Source organism: Eptatretus burgeri, chromosome 10 (assembly GCF_056783735.1).
Source record: "Eptatretus burgeri isolate ZD-2024b chromosome 10, Ebu_testis_v1, whole genome shotgun sequence".
Taxonomy (NCBI): Eukaryota; Metazoa; Chordata; class Myxini; order Myxiniformes; family Myxinidae; genus Eptatretus; species Eptatretus burgeri.
This window is the reverse complement of record NC_140970.1, coordinates 92,237,127-92,255,796: the sequence shown is the minus strand read 5'-3', so window position 1 is coordinate 92,255,796 and position 18,670 is coordinate 92,237,127. Positions and strand designations below refer to the sequence as shown.

Here is an 18,670-nt window from a genome sequence, read left to right as displayed (position 1 = left end):
ATGCAGTCAATGATTACCATTGCGACTGTTTGCTTGGATGGAGGGGAAAGACTTGCAATGAAGGTATGAGATTATACATTATAAGCAAACCTTGAAGCTTACCTGTGAGCTATCTTTTCAATTAACTTGCAATGACTCCACAAAAAAGCAATGCTGCTTGTGGCAGTTGCATGGATGACTTGTTGGCATATATCATGTTCGTGCAGGTGTATTTGTGTGGGCCTCAGCCTTGCAGTTATGTATGATTCTCTTCTACTGTGCGTTTACCAACAGTTTTTTGCTCACTTTTTTGCAGATATAGATGAGTGCTTATCGAACCCCTGTTTACATGGCATCTGCACAAATACCCCAGCGTCGTTTAAGTGTTCCTGCTCTGATGGTTACACTGGCATATTATGTGATGAAAGTAAGTTTTACCATTCTTCTACCCTGCACTAGTTACATTTAAATTTTAGAGCATCCTTGACAGATTATCATAATTAGCCTCAACAATTCACAAAAGAACAGGAGAGGTGTGTGTGTGTGTGTGTGTGTGTGTGTGTGTGTGTGTGTGTGTGTGTGTGTGTGTGTGTGTGTGCGTGCGTGCGTGCGTGCGTGCGTGCGTGCGCGTGCGTGCGTGCATTTTGCACAGTTTCACAAGGTTATAAAATGTAGCAGTGATATATTTACGTCTACTTTAACCTTAAGTTGATTTTGTATCTTGAATGTGGATTACGTGCAAGTTATTGGCCGGCACTCGTGAAGCAAAAAGTGGGGTTGAGCAATCGGTCGCGTACGTACGTAGAACGCACATGTCTGCATTTTGTTATTCCCTTTTCTCTGTAATTGCTTGTCGGATTGACACAAATTTTTCACTCTCGATTGAAATTTGGCTGCTGTTCCATGGGGAATAAGTGTGATTTTTTTTTATTTTGATGATGTCATTGGTACCTTTGGAACGATGTCATAATTGTATACGTTGAGCACCACATCCCATCAGTATGACATTTTTTAAAGGTTATCCAGGGATAAATTGGTCCACAGAAAAAAAGAAAATTGATGACATCATTGGTCATGTAGTTCAGCAGCCATTTCTTTTTTCTTTTTAAACCTTCAAAAATCTTTGCCGAAAGTTGAACAGAACAAGGTGAAACTTTACAGGTATGACTGCCTATCCATGAGGAACAAAACGTTCCCCACCAATGACATCATAGGTCACATTACTTGGTTGCCAAATTGGATTCACCCTAAAACCTCGAAAAATATTTTTCTCCACAACGGCTGGACGGATCGAGGGAACACTTCACTCATCTGTTCTGCAAGCCTTTTGGATACCAGGGTGTTCAGGAATAATTGATAGGTTACATGGTTTGGCAGCAATATTGGATTGGAAAAATATATATTTTTAATTCTCTCTCTTGAAACACTCCATCAATTGACATGAAACTTAAATAATATGATAAAGTAGTGATGGGGAATATATGTTTTAAATTTCAACCTGATTGGACGCATGGTCTGTTCGCCAGAATTATTTAATTTTTTTGAATCCGGGTTTTGTTTTTGTTTTTTTGAATAAGGCCCACTTGGCTGCACTTGGATTGTTTTGAAGATAGAGGAGTAGTAGTTCAAACCCATGTCCTATCCAGATTCCTCCTCATAACTTCATCTTCGCTCTTTGCTTGTTCAGTTTCCTTCTGATGACTCCAATGCAGAACCTATTTTATGACTTGCATAAATCAAAGATATTTCAAGTATATTGGTTGGTCTTGTGCGTTATTCTGTGTCTGTCTGTCTGTTTGTTTGTTACTTGGCCCCCAATTTTTTTTTTTTGACAAGTATGTTGATCGCTTTTGTTTGTTTATCTATCTGCTCACCTTTCATCGCCGACATGTCACAATTTTAAATCAATCTTCATGAAACCACCAAATGGTGGAGTTGGTGGTTCAATAGAATCCTATTTATTTTTCAGGTCAAAAAGGTCAAAAGGTCATCACAGGCCAAAGGTGAACTTTTTCAAATTTATAAAATCCTTAATTTTCATTCGATTGACAAAAAAATTGAGGAGGATTTGCATGTCAGGTCACTGAATTCAACCACCATTTATTTTTAGGTCAACAGGCCAAAAGGTCAACAGAGGCTGAATTTCTAAAATTGTGAATTTACATCTGATTGACTTGAAATTTGAAAATGATTTGCATATTTGGTCATTTGGTGGGATGGGTTGGGAAGAGAGGGAGGAGTGATGAGATGAAAGAAAGAGCTTGTTTGAGTTGTTGAGGAGTTTTCTTCTTCAAAAGTTTTCTTCTGAGGAGTTTCATTCTCTTCTTCAAAAGACTGTTTTCAATTCGACCTTTTTTTCATCCTGTGTCAAAAAAGTCCCACTATTACCACATTGCTTTTCTCCATTCTCTTTGTCCTCCTTCATTGCATCCCTCACATAATGTCTTGAATCGCATCTCTGACTTAAAAAAACAATTTAAACTCCAGTTTGCAATGCATGTTTGTGTTCCATCAATCGTCCTTTTAATTTTTTTCCAACTTCAGTGCCAATTAACCTCACCTCCTGAAATATACCTCTTCCTAACTCCTCACCTCTTATACCCTCTCCTTACCTCTCCCATCTTGCTCCTCCTCCTACCTCCACTCTTAGCACCTCTTCACTGTCTTCTCCTTTGGTATCAGCTCCTCCTCTGGTGTCCCAAGCTGTGTGACATTCTAACATCTGTGGGCTCCATACTAACCGAAGATGTATCTCACTCTCTCAACCAGTACACTGCTCAACATCTCAAACATGCTCTTACTTTCCTCTCAGCCTCTTCCCAACCCCTCAAATCTTGTACCTCCCCCTGCCCGCTGCCTTCTTCACCATACAACTACTAAGTCTCATCGCTCCCCTCTCCCATCGCCTTCCTGCCCCTTGGACGTGCCTGTTTTCATTATCTCCCCTCCCTCTCAAAGCTTCTCTCTCACCCCTCCCTCTCAAAGCAACCTTCACAATCTCCCCCCTCCAAGCTTCCTTCTCACCTTTCTCAAAAACTCCTCTCACCATTCTCCCTCAACTTTCCCCACTCACCCTTCTCCCTCCAATCTCTCCTCTCCCTCCCCATTTTACAAGCCCCCCCCCCTCACATCCACAAAGCTGCCTCCTTCCCCTACCATCACTCTTCCATCTCATCCCTCCACCCCCTAAAATCTCACACTTCCCACTGCACCCTCTCGTATTACTCCCCACTGTGACTCATCCCATCACCACCGAGCCTTTTCTACTCCTCAGCCGGCCCTCTCCCCCAGCTCTTCTGCAATCCCCCACACTCTGTCAACATCTCTCCCTACCCCTACCCCCTCCTCCTTCGTCCGACCCTCCCCTTCCACTCCTCTCTCATGCACCCAAAGCTTCCACCCCTCCCTCCAACAGTGTGCACCTCAAACATCCGAAGCCTTCATGCAAACCTGACAGATCTTTCCATACAGATTGCCACTGACAAACCCGACATGATCTCCTTTACAGAAATTTACCTCCTTCAATCTGTGTCTGACTCCCGAAAATCCCTCCCTGGTTACTCCCTCCAACGGAATGATTTACCTGAGCCTCGTCCTGGCGGTGGAGTTGCTCTCTTCATCAAAGACTATTCCTCACTCTTCATGCACTGCCATCACTCCCCCACACCCAAAGGAATACCTCTGGCTATGTTTTCCCCTCCATTCCAATCTCATGTTAATATGTGTGTAAAACCATCCAGAAAACAGTGATGACTCCATTAATGCCTCGTTTGCCGAAAACGTGGACCAACTTCTATCCTCTCATCACAGCTCTCTCTTCCTCATAAGTGGTGACTTCAGTTGTCATCATGCCACTTGGCTGGGTGTGCGTTCCTCCCTCACCTGCCATGGCACTTCAGCAAAGATTTCTGTGACTCATTGGGGCTGACACATTCTGTCAACTTCCTGACCTGGATCTCATCCAACGGTATGCCATCTCTTCTGGATCTCATTTTCACCAATTTCCCTGAAAATATCTGCTGTTCTTCCTCTGATCTAATTGGTTCAGGTGACCACATGCTCGTTAAAGTAGATGTCTCTCTGGCTGTTATTTGAAAAGCACCTCAGTGCCGTCGAGTCTGGCATTTCACTCAGGCCGGCTGACAGGGACTTCAAGCAGCCATCAAACTTCCCGACTGGTCTCCCATCTCTACTTTCTCTGACATCAACTCATCCTGGAAATTGTGTCAAAGAAATTTGCTCTCCAATACACAGATTTATCCATCTCATCTTCAGTTATCATACCCTTCCTCCCACCGTTCCCCGCCCACTCAAGGTTGTGGTGAGGCAGTTGTCCTGAAACAACTTGCGCTTGCTTCATGGAAGGCAAATCCAACTGAAGGCAATCTCAGTTCCTTCCAGAAAGCTCAGAACAAGTTTGTGTCTCCCCTCAGTTGAGTCAGGAAACAACATCTTTCGCATCTCAAATATGAACTCTCAAACCTGTCTCCCTCCAAATCCTGCTGGTGTCGAGTCAAGTCTGTTTCTGGTGTATGTTCCCCCTCCATCCCCTCCCTTACCTCAAATGGCCACACAGCTGACACTGTGCATGAAAAGGCTGAATGCCTAAACTCCATGTTGGCTTCTAAATTTTGTGTCCCAAACTCATCACTTTCTGTTCCCACTTTACCCAGTCACACCCAGCTGATCCTGGTCTCTGTGTCCTTATTCTCCCGACAAGGTGGAGAATTTGCTGTCAAACCTCGACTTAATTATGCAACCTGTTTAGACGGCATCAGCCCACGTGTCCTAACAACCTGCTCTGCTGTGCTTGCTCACCATCTCTCTGTTCTGTTCACCCTCTCATTTGTTCAAGGTCATCTGCCATCTGCTTGGAAATCAGAAAACATGACCACTCTGCATAAAAAAGTTGCAAAAACAGATCCCTGCAACTACAGACCAATCAGCCTTCTCCCAATCATCAGCAAGGTTATGGAGTCCATCATCACTTCAGACATGAAATCCTTCCTCCTCTCCAATGGCTTGATTTCTGATCATCAATTTGGTTTCAGACCAGGTCACTCTACCGTGGATATGCTGCTTCTGCTCTCCCAACAATGGATGGAGGTCCTCAATGCCAGACATGAGATCAGTCATATCCATAGATATATCGCATGCTTCCAATATGGTCTGGCACCTTGTCCTGCTCATCAAACTCTCTTCCTATGGTTTCCAAGGCAATCTCCACTCATGGCTCACAGACTTCCTCTCCTGTTGTTGCCAATGTGTGGCCCTAAATCGAATTCTGTCATTCCCTCTTCCTGTCGAGGCTGGAGTTCCTCAAAGCAGTGTTCTGTGCCTGTGCTTTTTCTGATTTTCATCTCTCTGACTCTGTGGAAAATCCTCTTCATCTCTTTGCTGATGACTCCATCCTCTGCCCTCCCATCTGTCATCCCTCAGATCGACAAGTAGCAGCCTCTTCCTCTCTGCAGATCTGGATAATATCACAAGCTTGTCCAACACTTGGAACATGTCCTTCAATCCTGACAAATCTCACACTCTCAATATGTCTCTCCAAAGGGACCATCTGGAACCCCCCTTTCTCCCCCCCCCCCACCTCCATTTACTTTCTCAACAATTGTCTTGAAGAAATCCTTTCATTCAAGCTTCTGGTTCTCACTATCTGCCATGACCTTTCCAAGCTGGCCTCCAAAGCCAGTCGCCGCCTGGGCATCCTCCATCATGCAAAGTGCTTCCAAGGCGCATCTGAGCTCCTGACCATGTACAGAGCTTTCATCCATAGCCTGATGGAGTACTGCTCTCCCCTCTCGGCTGGTGCTCCCTCCTCTCACCTTTCCTGGCTACACGCTGTGGAAACCAAGGCATTTCGGATCATTGATATCTCCTGCGATGAGGCTGAGTCTTTGGGTCTCTCACTCTCTCACCGCGGGCAGGTCAGTGGTCTTTCTGTCTTCCACTGTCTCCTCTCTGGCCTCGCCGCTCCTGCTTTGTCTGCGATATTCCCCCTCCCCTCCCCCCCCCACCGCCCAATATTTCTGTCGGGAACTTAAGGTCCGCCAGCAATACCCTTATGGTAAAACTACAAAAATCAAGAATCACTGCTCACCTTCAGTTTCATTCCCTTTTCCCACCTTTGGAACAAACTCCCACACTCTCTTCAATCCCACTCCTCCCACCAGGTTTTCAAAACAACTGTTCACCACCATCTCTTATCTTCCCTCATCCAAAACCACTATCTTTTCTGCCCCCGTTAATCCACCCCAAACCCACCTCCTTCAAATTCCCCTTTTTTCCTGATTGTCCCTGTAGTGTCCGTGTTGTTTAACCTTTGTACCCTAGCCCATCCCTCTCCCTTCCACAGATCTCCTCATATCTTTGGTCTCCACTCTCTTTTTTTCCTCACTCTCCCACCCCTCACGTCTCCTGCTCCCCTTGTCTCCTGTGTGTTAGCTGTCATAAGACAGCTGTGTCTTATGTTCTGTGTGTTAGCTGTCATAAGAGCCTCGGCATTGTGATTTTTTTTTTTAATTGATCCACTAATTATTTTTAAGTTCAAATTTGTTTTTTGGATTTTGCAAGCATCGTACTACGTACAGCATCTTTCTTGGTTTGTCTTCCACTTGTTTTGAATTTTATTTTTTTTTAATCCTATTCTGAATTCAACTGAATAAAGAGGACGTAATGGGCCACGTGTCTGATCAAAGCGGGGCTGCATCAAAGGTTGCCAATTGAAACTTTTCCATATGTTACATGACCATTTGATATAGCGCATATTACTTGGATGACGCACACCCCCTCAGAGCTTAAATTGTGAATTAAACAAAGCCTAATGCCCAGAGACCATGTTGCTTCATCACGTGAGAAAATCGAATAATTGTAATAGCTTCAGCCTGTATTGTCCTCGGCTGGTGAAAAATAGCAAACAAGAAGTACGATTTGGCATTTTAATGATCTCCTGATTTATACTTGAGCGATCTATTCTGGCATCTTTATCAGCTTTGGGAGTTATGAAAACACTCAAACTATCACCATTACAACACCAAGTCTCTAACCATTACACCAACGAGTCTCTAACCATTATACACCACCGAGTATTTAACCTACAACATCATCAAGTCTGGTGTTTTCTTGCTGAGTTTTGTGGCTCTTTGGCTTTCATGAGATTCTTCATGTAATTTAATGTGCCATTTCTTGTTTTGTCAGACTGTAATTAATAATGATAAAAACAACATGATAAACAGAAACATTAACTCTATTGAATTTGAACATATCACTTTTTAAAAACGTTTCTTCGTCATTCATTCAAAAACTTTATTTTTTTTCAGAGATTGACAACTGTAAAGCGGTTTTGTGTCACAATGGAACCTGTGAGAACATGGTCAACAGTTACCAATGTATCTGTGATAGAGGCTGGGAAGACTTGGATGGAATCCATTGCATTCAGAGTAAGTAAACAGGATCGTTTAACATTGTGTAGTTTCAGTTGCCGGCACATTCACTTTCATTCTGCTTTGAATAATCTGTCATTCTTCATATTTACACTACCGATTAAAAGTTTTCGAACACCCCCATTTTTCCAGGTTTTCCTGAAATTTAAGCAGTTTAATATTTCAATGTACTCTGAAATTGAAGGATAGAACAAATAAACAATTGCAGATAAAAAAGAAATCATGGACTTGTTTTGTTGAACAAAATTTAATCAATTTTTGACTCATCAAAGTCGCCACCTTTTGCAGATATAACATCTGAACATACTCGTGGGATTCTTTCCACAAAGGAAATCAAATATTGTTCGGAAAGTTCTTGCCAACACTTTTGCAGATGTTCCTACAAATGTGTTGCACCTGCAGGTTGCTTTGCTTTCACCCTTCTGTCCAGTTCATCCCAAACCAGCAAAATGAGGTTGAAGTCTGGAGACTGTGCTGGACATTCCATGATTTGAAGTCTACCGTCTTGTTCTTTTCTTCTTAGGTAGTTCTGACATAGCCTGGAGGTATGTTTTGGGTCGTTATCTTGCTGGAGGATGAACCCCTGACCAACAAGGTGTTGACCAGAGCGTATTGCATGGCACTGCAAAATGCTGTGGTTGCCCTTTTGGTTCAGGGTGCCAGTCACTGTGCAAGTCGCCGACTCTGGATCCAGGAAAAGAGCCTCAGACCATCACGCTTCCCCCTCCATGTTTGACAGTTGGTGTCACACACTGAGGAACCATCCTTTCGCCTACTCAACAGCATACAAAAACCCTGCGTGATAAACCGAAGATTTCAAATTTTCATTCATTGGTCCATAAGACCTTTTTCCAATTTTCAGTCGTCCACTGGCGGTGCTTCATGGCCCAGACAAGCCTCCTTTTCTTATTTCGCCATCTTAACAATGGCTTTCTTACTGCCACTCGACCTATCAAACCTGCAACTCGAAGTCTTCTCTTCACAGTTGAAACTGAGACTTTCTTCCTTCGACCAGTGTTCAGCTGTGCTTGAAGCTGCTGTCCTGTGAGCCGCCTATCACGCAAGCTGTTGACTCTCAGAAACTTGTCTTCTGATTGTGTTGTGGCATTGGTCTGCCAGACCCCTTCCTGTCAGAGTTTCCTCCAGTTTCCAAGTGCCTTTTGATAGTGTAGGAAACTGTACTCACTGACACCTTGGCTTCATTGCAATTTCTCAAAAAGGAAAGACCTACACTTTGAAGGGTTATAATGATCTGTCTGTCTCCTTTGTTAGTTGTCCTTTTTTGCCATTATGATAGCAATATACTACTTCCTGCAGTGTAATATTGTCCAAGTAAATCTTTAGAGGGTGTAACAATACAGTCTGTTCCAACACTGCTTTTATACAGACAGAGGGTTTGCAACTAATCAACAAAAATTGGGACACCTGCAGGAATTGTTTGCATCAACTTTCAAGGCTTAATTTACTTCCATTGCTGCAGAACAGCTGCAGTTGCTAACCCATTACTTGTTCCCTGCAAAGGGCCTTTTTTAACAACTCTGAAATTTACATTATTTTTCAGTTTTTTGTTACCTAAAGTTTTTTTTTTAACCTCTGGCAGTTTACCGCTTAGCTTTGTTCCATTTTACGTTATTCACTGGACTTGAACTGCTTAAATTTCAGTAAAAACTGGAAAAATGGTGGTGTTCGAAAACTTTTAATCGGTCGTGTATTTATTTGGTTCCATATTTGGTAAAGGGCAATTTGGGGGCATTTATATATTTTGGGTTTAGTATCTATCCCAGAGCATTTTCGAGTCAATCCGTGTGAACTGGCATCTGGGGCTGACTGGTTTCCTATGGCTGTTGTGAAACAAGGAGTTCACCATCATGTTGCTCTTTAAACGAATCCTCTGGTCCTCACAACGAGACTTACAGATTCATTTTCATCTGACAGACTGAGTTTCACTCCTGTATTTTCTTCCTCTTTTTCTCTCCATGCCTTTATTCACCCCCGTTCGACTAAGTCCGAAATGGAGGTTCATGGATTTGGTCTCAATTTTTGTGTGTGTGCGTGCTTGCATCCACAACCATATCTCAGACATGTATGGACCAATTTTATACGTACATGGCAAAAAGACAACACATGACGGTCAACATATGCACACCATTTTGTGTCGTGATGCAATCAAAGATGGCCGACTGGTGGCCATTTTAGTTTAAAAAAAAGCCCTGAGTCGAACACCTCCTCCACCATTTCTCCGACATGCGTTTACCGATCTTGATCAAACTTGGCACACAGATAATGAATGATGACTTATGTACACATGTCACTTTTTTGAGATCAGATCCAATATGGCCGACTGGTGGCCATTTTGTTACTTAAATGTGTCCCCAACCATTTCTCAGACTTGCATTGTCCGATTTTGTTCAAACTTGGCACAAGCACAGTGCATGACGGCATACATATGCACCTCTCTTTATTTTGCGATCTGATCAAAGATGGCTGACTGGTAGACTGCCGGCCATTTTAGGTGTTCAGAAATATGGGCTCTCCCTTTAACTCTGCACAGCAAAATTACGAAAACAACGAGGGCTGTGACATTTTATGTCTTTTTTTACTTGTTATCCTTGTTTCTAAGCTGATTATGAATATGATGTTTTATTGCTTCAACTGTGGTATTTTTGAGGATTTTTGTTGTTGCAGATGTCATTTTAACTGCTGTTTCTGCCAGATGATGGAGATGGTTCAGAGGTGATGTACTCACCTCTGAATCATCTCGTTTGAAGTGAATGCGAGGGAAAAACCTTCGGAGTATAAGGCTTTATTTCACTTGATTGAAGCCGATTCTACAGACACATAAAGGAATACATGTGCAGCAAGGAATACATGTGCAGTCGATCACCGCAAAATAAATCAGCAATTAGCCAGCATAAGCACGGAGTCCGGTATACTCTCAATTCTTACCATTCAACGAGCACCAAGTGAACCACCGCCATAAATGACAATGCCCCAGGGACAATCCCACCGACCGCGCGGCATCACGGTTTTATCTGACTGCCCGACACGTGATCGCGCGTCACATCCTTTAATTCAACACATTCTCCCCATCTTTAAAATGTAACTAGAGGCTCAACTAACGCACCATGATTACGTCAACGCTATAGGAGTATACATTTCAAGCAGTGTGAACTATTTAAACTACAGAAGCATACATTTCAAGCAGTGAGGATTATTTTGAGTTATGGGAGCATGGTAAGGTGCCATTGAGGGATGCCGATAATCCCCTTTACAGATCGAGTCGGCGAGGGGGCTTTATCCGTCGACCTCTCTGGGAGTAAATGGTGGTTTCACTTGAGGGAGGCTTCCGATCCTCTTGGGAAGCCTCGACTCGTGCCGGGGATGACTCCTCGATCGCTCTCGGTTGGAATGCGGTCGCTCCGTCACCACCATTCTCGGGTGGAGTTCCTGGGGGGGAAACACCTGGGGAGGGAATGTCAGAGGGAGGAGTACCAGATGGAGGAGTACCTGCAGGAGGAGTACCTGCGGGAGCCAGAGGGCGAACCGACACAGTGGTCTCCCTGCCATCAGGAAGTCTAACATGAGCATACTCAGGATTAGCATCGATGAGTTCGACCTTCTCCACCATTGGTTCATACTTGCTTTGTCGTACCGGGCGCTTCATGAACACTGTTCCGGGATAGGTTAGCCAGTTGGGCACCGATTGGCCGTCAGTATAACGTCGTTGGTGAGTAAACATTCGTTCGTGCGGAGGAGCATTGATGGACGTACAGAGCAAAGAGCGTATGGAATTCAGGGCGTCGAGAAGGGTAACCTCCCACCGCTCGGGCCCCAGTCCTCTATATTTCAGGGCCAGGGTTACGGCTTTCCAAATGACTCCATTATACCATTCCACCTGCCCATTACCCTGTGGGTTGTAACTCGTCGTTCGACTAGTTGCTATGCCGTGTTCATATAGGAACTGTTTGAGCACGGCCGACATGAAACACGGCCCTCTGTCTGAATGTATGTACGACGGTTTCCCAAACATGGCAAAGAGGTCAGAGAGACATTTCACGACAGTGCCCGAGGTCATATCCGAGCATGGGAATGCGAATGGGAACCTCGAGTATTCATCAACAACCGTGAGTATGTATCTGTTGTCTGTCTCAGTCGGCAAGGGCCCTTTGAAGTCGATATTTAGTCTCTCGAAGGGTGAAGTGGCCTTGATCAACCTGCCAGAAGCGGCGCCATAGAATCTGGGTTTTAGTTCAGCACAAACAGGGCAAGAAGCACTCACTTGTTTAATATCTTCGATAGAATAGGGAAGGTTTCATCTGCGCACGAAATGTGCCATTCTGCTTACCCCTGGGTGGCACAGAGACACATGAAGGTCTTGCAAAGCCCGACCGATTGTCGCCGAACAGTAGACCCGAGAGAAGGTGTCTGCAGCAGGGTTTTCCCTCCCGGGCCGATAAACAATGTCGTAACTATAACAGGATAGATCTATCCGCCATCTCATTATTTTCTCGTTCTTAATTTTCCCTTTATTTTTCCCATCAAACATGAAGGCAACGGATCGCTGGTCCGTGACGAGTGTGAAGTGGTTGCCCAGTAAATAATGTCTCCATTTATGTAGGGCTTCGACAATAGCGTACGCTTCCTTCTCTATCACCGAGTGTCTCTGCTCGCTTCCTGAGAGAGTTCTTGAGAAGAACGTGACAGGTCGTCCAGACTGATTGAGCGTCGCGGTGATCGGAAGCGTCCGTTTCTACCACGAACAGCACCGTGCTGTCGATCGATAATACCACGGAATTACTGATATCATCTTTGAGGCTGTGGAAAGCTTTTACAACAGCGGCATCTGGTGGGAAGTTTTTGCAATGCACCAGGGGATGTATTTTTTCGGAGTATTGGGGAATCCATCTAGCGTAGTAAGCGAACATTCCAATCACTCGACGCAATGTCTGCAGGTCATAAGGTGGGGGTAGCTCACGGATTGGGCGCAATCGTTCAGGATCGGGCTTAATCGTGCCGTCGGCTATTGTGTAGCCAAGAAGATCAATTGACTTTGCCGAGAATACGCATTTGTCGTAGTTGAGAGTCAGATTATATTTTCTATCAATGCTCAAGAATCTGTCCAGATTCATATCATGTTCCCCCCGATCCTTACCGCACACCGTGACATTGTCCTCGTAAACAAAAGTGTCTTTGAGGTTTTCATCCGAGATGATGTCGTCCATAACTCGTTGGAAGCAAGCTACTCCATTAGTGACACCGAACGGAATCCTCCTAAATTGATAGAGGTGTCTACCTGCCTCGAACGCGGAGTAAGGTTTGTCTTCCTCTCGAATGGGAATTTGATGATAGGTGCTTCGCAAATCGATGGTGCTGAATATTTTGTAGTTGGCCACGTGTTCGACCATCTCGTCTATGCGCGGCAAAGGGTAGGCATCGAGATGGGTGAAGCGATTGACCGTTTGCGAGTAATCGACAACCATTCGTTTCTTGTGGTTCTGGTTGGTGGTCACCAACACTTGCGCGCGCTATGGCGAATCGCTCGGTTCTATAATACCTTCTTCCAGTAATCGCTTGGTCTCAGAAGTGATGAAGTTCATATCGGAGGCAGTGTATCGTCGCGATTTGATCGCTATCGGTTTACAGTCCGGCGACAAGTTAGCAAACAGCAGGGGGTACGATACCTCTGCGGTGGTCAGAGCATTTAGAATTAGACGAGGTTTGCTTCCTCCAAAGGGTATTTCGACGCTCGTGTGCTGCTTGAGGATATTATGACCCAGAATTACATCTGCGCATAAATAACGAAGCACCAGTACCCTTACATCCCGATGCGTGTAGCCTTTTATGTCCAACTCAACGTTGCAGTACCCTCGTACGCTGGACTGTAGTGATTTGGAGGCCATGCATACCGTATTGTCTGTCGGGTGGATCTTCCATTTCCTGCCCTTCGCTACTGAGCTGTTGACGAAACTTTCAGAGCTTCCGGTATCAATCAGAGCCTCAGCCATATGCCCGTTAATTCGTACGTTGATGATAACTTTGGATAGATTCCCCGGTGAAGCTGCTGTTACTTTCTTTTGTGAGTAGAGAGCCGCAGAAGTGGGTTTATTTCTTCTAAGAGTAGATTTGCATACCCTGGCATAATGCCCTTTCTTGTCACAGTTCATGCATGTGGCATCCCTGGCAGGGCATTTGTTACGGGGGTGTCTTTTATACCCACAAAAGAAACATTTACCAACCGAAGTAGTTGCTGAGGAGTTTGACGAGGTCTGGGTATCCGATTCCTCGGGTTTATCTCCATCCTCAGTGTCGGAGGTGTCCCGGGGGGTTCTTTGAGTTTCCACCGTAGCAGCATTTATGAGCAACACCGGTGTCCCATATGACTCAGATTGCTGCTGAGCCGTATCCATAGCTCGGGCCTGGTCAGCTACCATTTCAAGAGTGGGTTCTGCTTTTTCCAGTAAGCGTTGCCGAATGGGGGCTGACCCGGCCCCTGGATGAACGCCTCCCGGGTCGCTTCATCTCGATGTTCCTCAGCGGTTACAGCCCGGAAACTGCAGTCTTTGCCCAACTGCCTCAGAGCTTGCAGGAACTGATCGATTGTCTCACTGGCTTCTTGCCTGCGTGTGTTGAGAAGATGTCGTATGTATACCTCGTTCTTGCGCTTCACGTAGAGCGCCCGCAGCACGTCGATCGCTGCATCGTAGGTGTCACACTCCGAGAAGAGCCTGAATACGCTGGGCGAGACATGGTTTACAAGTGCGGCCAGTTTGTCGGCTCCCTCTTCAATGATGGTCAGATAGTGTGAGAAGGAACGGAACCAATGGGACCACTTCATTTTCGAGTCAGTAGCGTTGGGGTCCGCATCGAACCTCTCCGGCTTGTCGATCTTGTCCATAGTCGGTTGAGGCAGCCGAAGGGATCAAGTGAAATAAATTGAAGTGAATGCGAGGGAAAATCCTTCGGAGTATAAGCCTTTATTTCACTTGATTGAAGCCGATTCTACAGACACATAAAGGAATACATGTGCAGCAAGGAATAAATGTGCCGTCGATCACCGCAAAATAAATCAGCAATTAGCCAGCATAATCACGGAGTCCGGTATACTCTCAATTCTCACCATTCAACGAGCACCAAGTGAGCCACCGCCGTAAATGACAATGCCCCAGGGACAATCCCACCGACCGCGAGGCATCACGGTTTTATCTGACTGCGCGACACGTGATCGTGCATTACATCCTTTAATTCATCACATCGTTTGTGTTTGATTGTTGACCCGAGTGTTATGAACTGTCAGATCGATGCTTCACTTCACATGCAGGGAGCCATATCAGGATTGGTACATTGTTCACAAAGCATTGTATCAATGACCGCCATCCCTCAGAATGACGTTAAGCTCGGTGTCCCATCCACGACTATTAGCTGGTGGAGGTTAAATATACCATGGTGTCCTTCGATGTCGAGTCATTGAGTTATCTTCAATACCCTGGCCAAACTCCTGTCCTAAAGTGCATGGGCACTTCATCAGTAGCACAGCCACTCTTCATAATGATGCAACCAGCAGGCTAGCTTCAGGAATGAATCTCAAACCAATTGGCAATCCTAACAATGACTGCTGTCACCATACATCATATTTATTTGCTTGTTCATCTTTATTATTCTTTATGATAGCTTTTGTATGAGTATATGTTTCCATTACTTAAAATACAGGAATTGAGATTGATTTTTATAAACACCCATGCTTGTGCTGATTGGAGAGCTCAGTCATCACATTTGCCTTTTAAGATTTGTACTGTCTGATTCGTTTCCAATTCCCAACTTGATAAACTATTATCTTGATGTATTGCAGGCAGTTCATATAAACGAGTCCCTTGAAATGGCCATTAATCTGGTTGAGTAGTACCTACTGTATAACTGATTGAGTTGTTTACCCATGTTGATGATTTCTGCATTATTTGCCATTTCAGACAGTGATGATTGTGTAAATATTAACTGCCTGAACGGTGGCTTGTGCATTGACAAGATCAAGACCTTTGAATGTGAATGCTCTGTTGGATTTTCCGGGAGATACTGCAGCATAAGTGAGTACCATTGTTTCCTTACACATTATTTATTTAACACAAATAGCCTGTAAATTAACATATAATACCCACTCTTGTGTGGAATTATGTGAAAGTATGTTTTTAATGGTGATTTTACTAGCAACTTGTAACTTACGATTTCTCCTCCCCATTCTACAGACAAAGATGACTGTGAACCACACTCTTGTCACCATGGTGGAACTTGCGTAGATGGTGCAAACACATTCACTTGCATTTGTCCAAAAGGATGGACTGGAAACAATTGTATTCATGGTGAGTTTGTCACATTTATAAAGAGGCTTTTGCACTAAACGTTGAACTTTAATATTAACTCACGGCACATATATATTTTGTGGACACAAAATTGCTGAAGTTTTGTTAGACTCTCCACCCCCCCCCCCCCAATACTAATCCTGATAATTTCCTATTCTTGTAGTAGATAGTAGAAAAATCGTGCAAATTATGATACAAGCATCAAATTTGGCATTTCTGTTGTGTAGGGCTTTCTGATCAAATCTGCCCAATTGGCCATTTGAAAATCCAAATTTTGAAAAATTTGAAAAAAAAAAATATGCAAAAAAATTTGAAGTCACAGCTGGCTGAAATTCTTGAAGTGCAAGTGAACATCCCAGACAGAGAACCAAGGGGAGATGCAGTCATCATTGATGGCTCAGCACTTATCAATGCCCTACCTCCACACACTTCAAAGATATTTGATGACTATGCTAAAGAAGACATCATCCCAAAGGTGGAATCCTATGGTGCCAGGTACGAGAGGGTGGACGTAGTGTTTGATGTGTACAAGAAGTCAAGTCTGAAGTCCGAGGAAAGGTCGAAAAGGGGGCAAGGGATCGGAAGAAGAGTGACAGGAACCAGTAAGACCCCAAGTAACTGGAGAAGCTTTCTTCGAGATGACAGCAACAAGACTGAGCTGTTTCACTTCCTTGCGGAAAAGATGTGTGAAGCACAGACGACAAGCACAGTCATTGTCACAAAAGGAGAAGATGCCATTAGCAACACAAGGAAGTCACTGGATGCTGTGTCTCCATGTTGTCATGAAGAAGCTGACACTCGAATACTTGTACACGCCAGGGATGCAACGACGGATGGGAGCAAGTCCATTATCATTAAGGTTAATGACACAGACGTACTTGTCATAGCAATATCTGTACTGCCATCCTTGCAGGAACTAGGTCTTGAGAACATGTGGATTGCCTTTGGCCAAGGAGCCAAGGAGCGATGGATTCCAGTCCATGAGGTAGTTTCTGCAATAGGGCCTGAGAAAGCTTGAGGGATCCCATACTTCCATGCGTTCACTGGATGTGACGTCGTGTCTGCCTTCCATGGTAAAGCGAAGAAAACTGCATGGCAGACTTGGAACGTCTTTGATGATGTTTCTGAAACATTCACCAATCTCAGCCAGCATCCAACATTGATTCGTGATGTAGACTTTTTGAAGTTTTTTTTTTTTCAAATTTTTCAAAATTTGGATTTTCAAATGGCCAATCAGGCAGATTTGATTAGAATCCCCAAGAGAACAAATGTGCCAAATTTGATGCTTGTATCATCATTTGCACGATTCCTCTCAAAAATTGCTGTTATCTCCCCCACTATATATATTTTCCATTGTACAACATCTTCCAAACCCCATCACCTCCCCACTTCTCTTCTCATCGCTTGTAATCAATTTCTTCTCTTTCCTTGCCACCACTTACTTACTCTCGACATTTATGCCTCGCCTTTTGTTCTTTTTTTTTCTTTCTCTCTTTTTACTTCATTTTTCCCATTTTCCCCTCCTATGTATGTATGTATAATTCGGGACCTGTTCTCCAATGGATCTGTGTGCATTAATATCTGCCTTTTTATCTGTATCATTATTTTACTTCCAAAAGATAAACCAAAAACGTGACCATTTTGATTGTATAATTGCCTGTAAATGTTAAGTTTTGGTTCTTCTGACTGCTGTCACAAGAGATAGGAACATTTTATGTGCTATTGTATAAAGATCATGAGTCAATTCTGACCCATGATCTTTATGACCCCCATTATTCCTTTCCTTACCCACTTGTTCATTTAAGTGTTCCCTCCAACTCCTACCTCTCCATTTTTCTTGTTCATTCCCTTCATTTTTGGCCCACTGTCTAACCGTAACCCTAATTCTACCTTTATCTTGCCTAAGCCTTGCTCCTGAAAAGAAAAAGAAAAACAAAGCAGTGCCTTTTTTTCTCACTGTGTAATGTTCACTTTATCCTTTTTACTGAAATGTTTCATTATTTCTCTCCACATTATAATTGACATATTATCGTCCATGTGCCACAGATATTGACGAGTGCCTTTCACACCCTTGCAATCCACATCGTGCTACTTGTGCCAACACTGATGGCTCCTACACTTGCACCTGCAAGGAGGATTACCATGGAGATGGAATCACCTGCAATGGTACAATTCTTCTGTCCCATTGTCTGCATTGTCGTACACTTGCAGAGTAATTAACACTAAAGCCTGCTAATATGATGCAACACCACCTTTCATCTTTGTGGACAGTTTCAGGATGTGTCTTTCTTGGAACATATAGAGCTCAAAGGCAAAAGAAAGGTCTTCCCACAGTCAAACACATTCCTTTGGATACCCATTCACTATTTTGCAATTGAAAACTATTGTGGCTCGTTGGCAAAAAAAAAAAAACCCAAAAAAGCATCACATGGATTGGAATTTATCACCATTTATTTGTAAATCTCACAGATCACCATTTATTGCTTATTACTCGATATTGAAAACAGAAAATGATTGTGTGGAAATTTTAATCATCAACACATTCCATTTGTTTGAGGAACGTTACACTGCACATATGTGGAATACATAAATAGTCTACAAACGACTTGCTTACAACAGTGCAGGAAATGGAAACTTTTAAAATTTTCAGTAAATCAAATTTCTTACATCACACTTTTCATTGTCTTATCAAATTTCTTTCTTGTATTACTTGATTGAGAAGTAAAATCTCAAAGCAGTTTACAAAGAAGGGAAAGGTAAGAAAAGTGGAAATTAAGAAGATGCAGCTCTAAAAGATGAGATTTTATGAGAGATTTGTGAACTGTAATTGATGACACTGTGTGCAAATTTTTAATGCAGAATGCTCCATAGTTTAAATTCATATCTGAAGAA

The 18,670-nt window shown here is 43.6% G+C and overlaps 1 protein-coding gene across 3 annotated transcripts in view; it reads left to right on the top strand.

Annotated features, from left to right (window-relative positions):
- LOC147019123 (mucin-4-like) overlaps nt 1–18,670 on the top strand; it is a 129,841-nt gene that overhangs the window by 93 nt on the left and 111,078 nt on the right. For all 3 annotated transcript variants that reach the window (XR_015062766.1, XM_085899993.1, XM_085899992.1), the window contains exons 1-6: nt 1–63; nt 296–406; nt 7,305–7,424; nt 15,392–15,505; nt 15,665–15,778; nt 17,825–17,944. The exon at nt 1–63 is cut by the window's left edge. Coding sequence is in view for 2 of the 3 variants with exons in the window: in XM_085899993.1 (XP_085756119.1) it covers nt 1–63; nt 296–406; nt 7,305–7,424; nt 15,392–15,505; nt 15,665–15,778; nt 17,825–17,944 (642 nt within the window). In the remaining variant the exon portion in view is untranslated. The remainder of the gene's footprint in view (nt 64–295; nt 407–7,304; nt 7,425–15,391; nt 15,506–15,664; nt 15,779–17,824; nt 17,945–18,670) is intronic.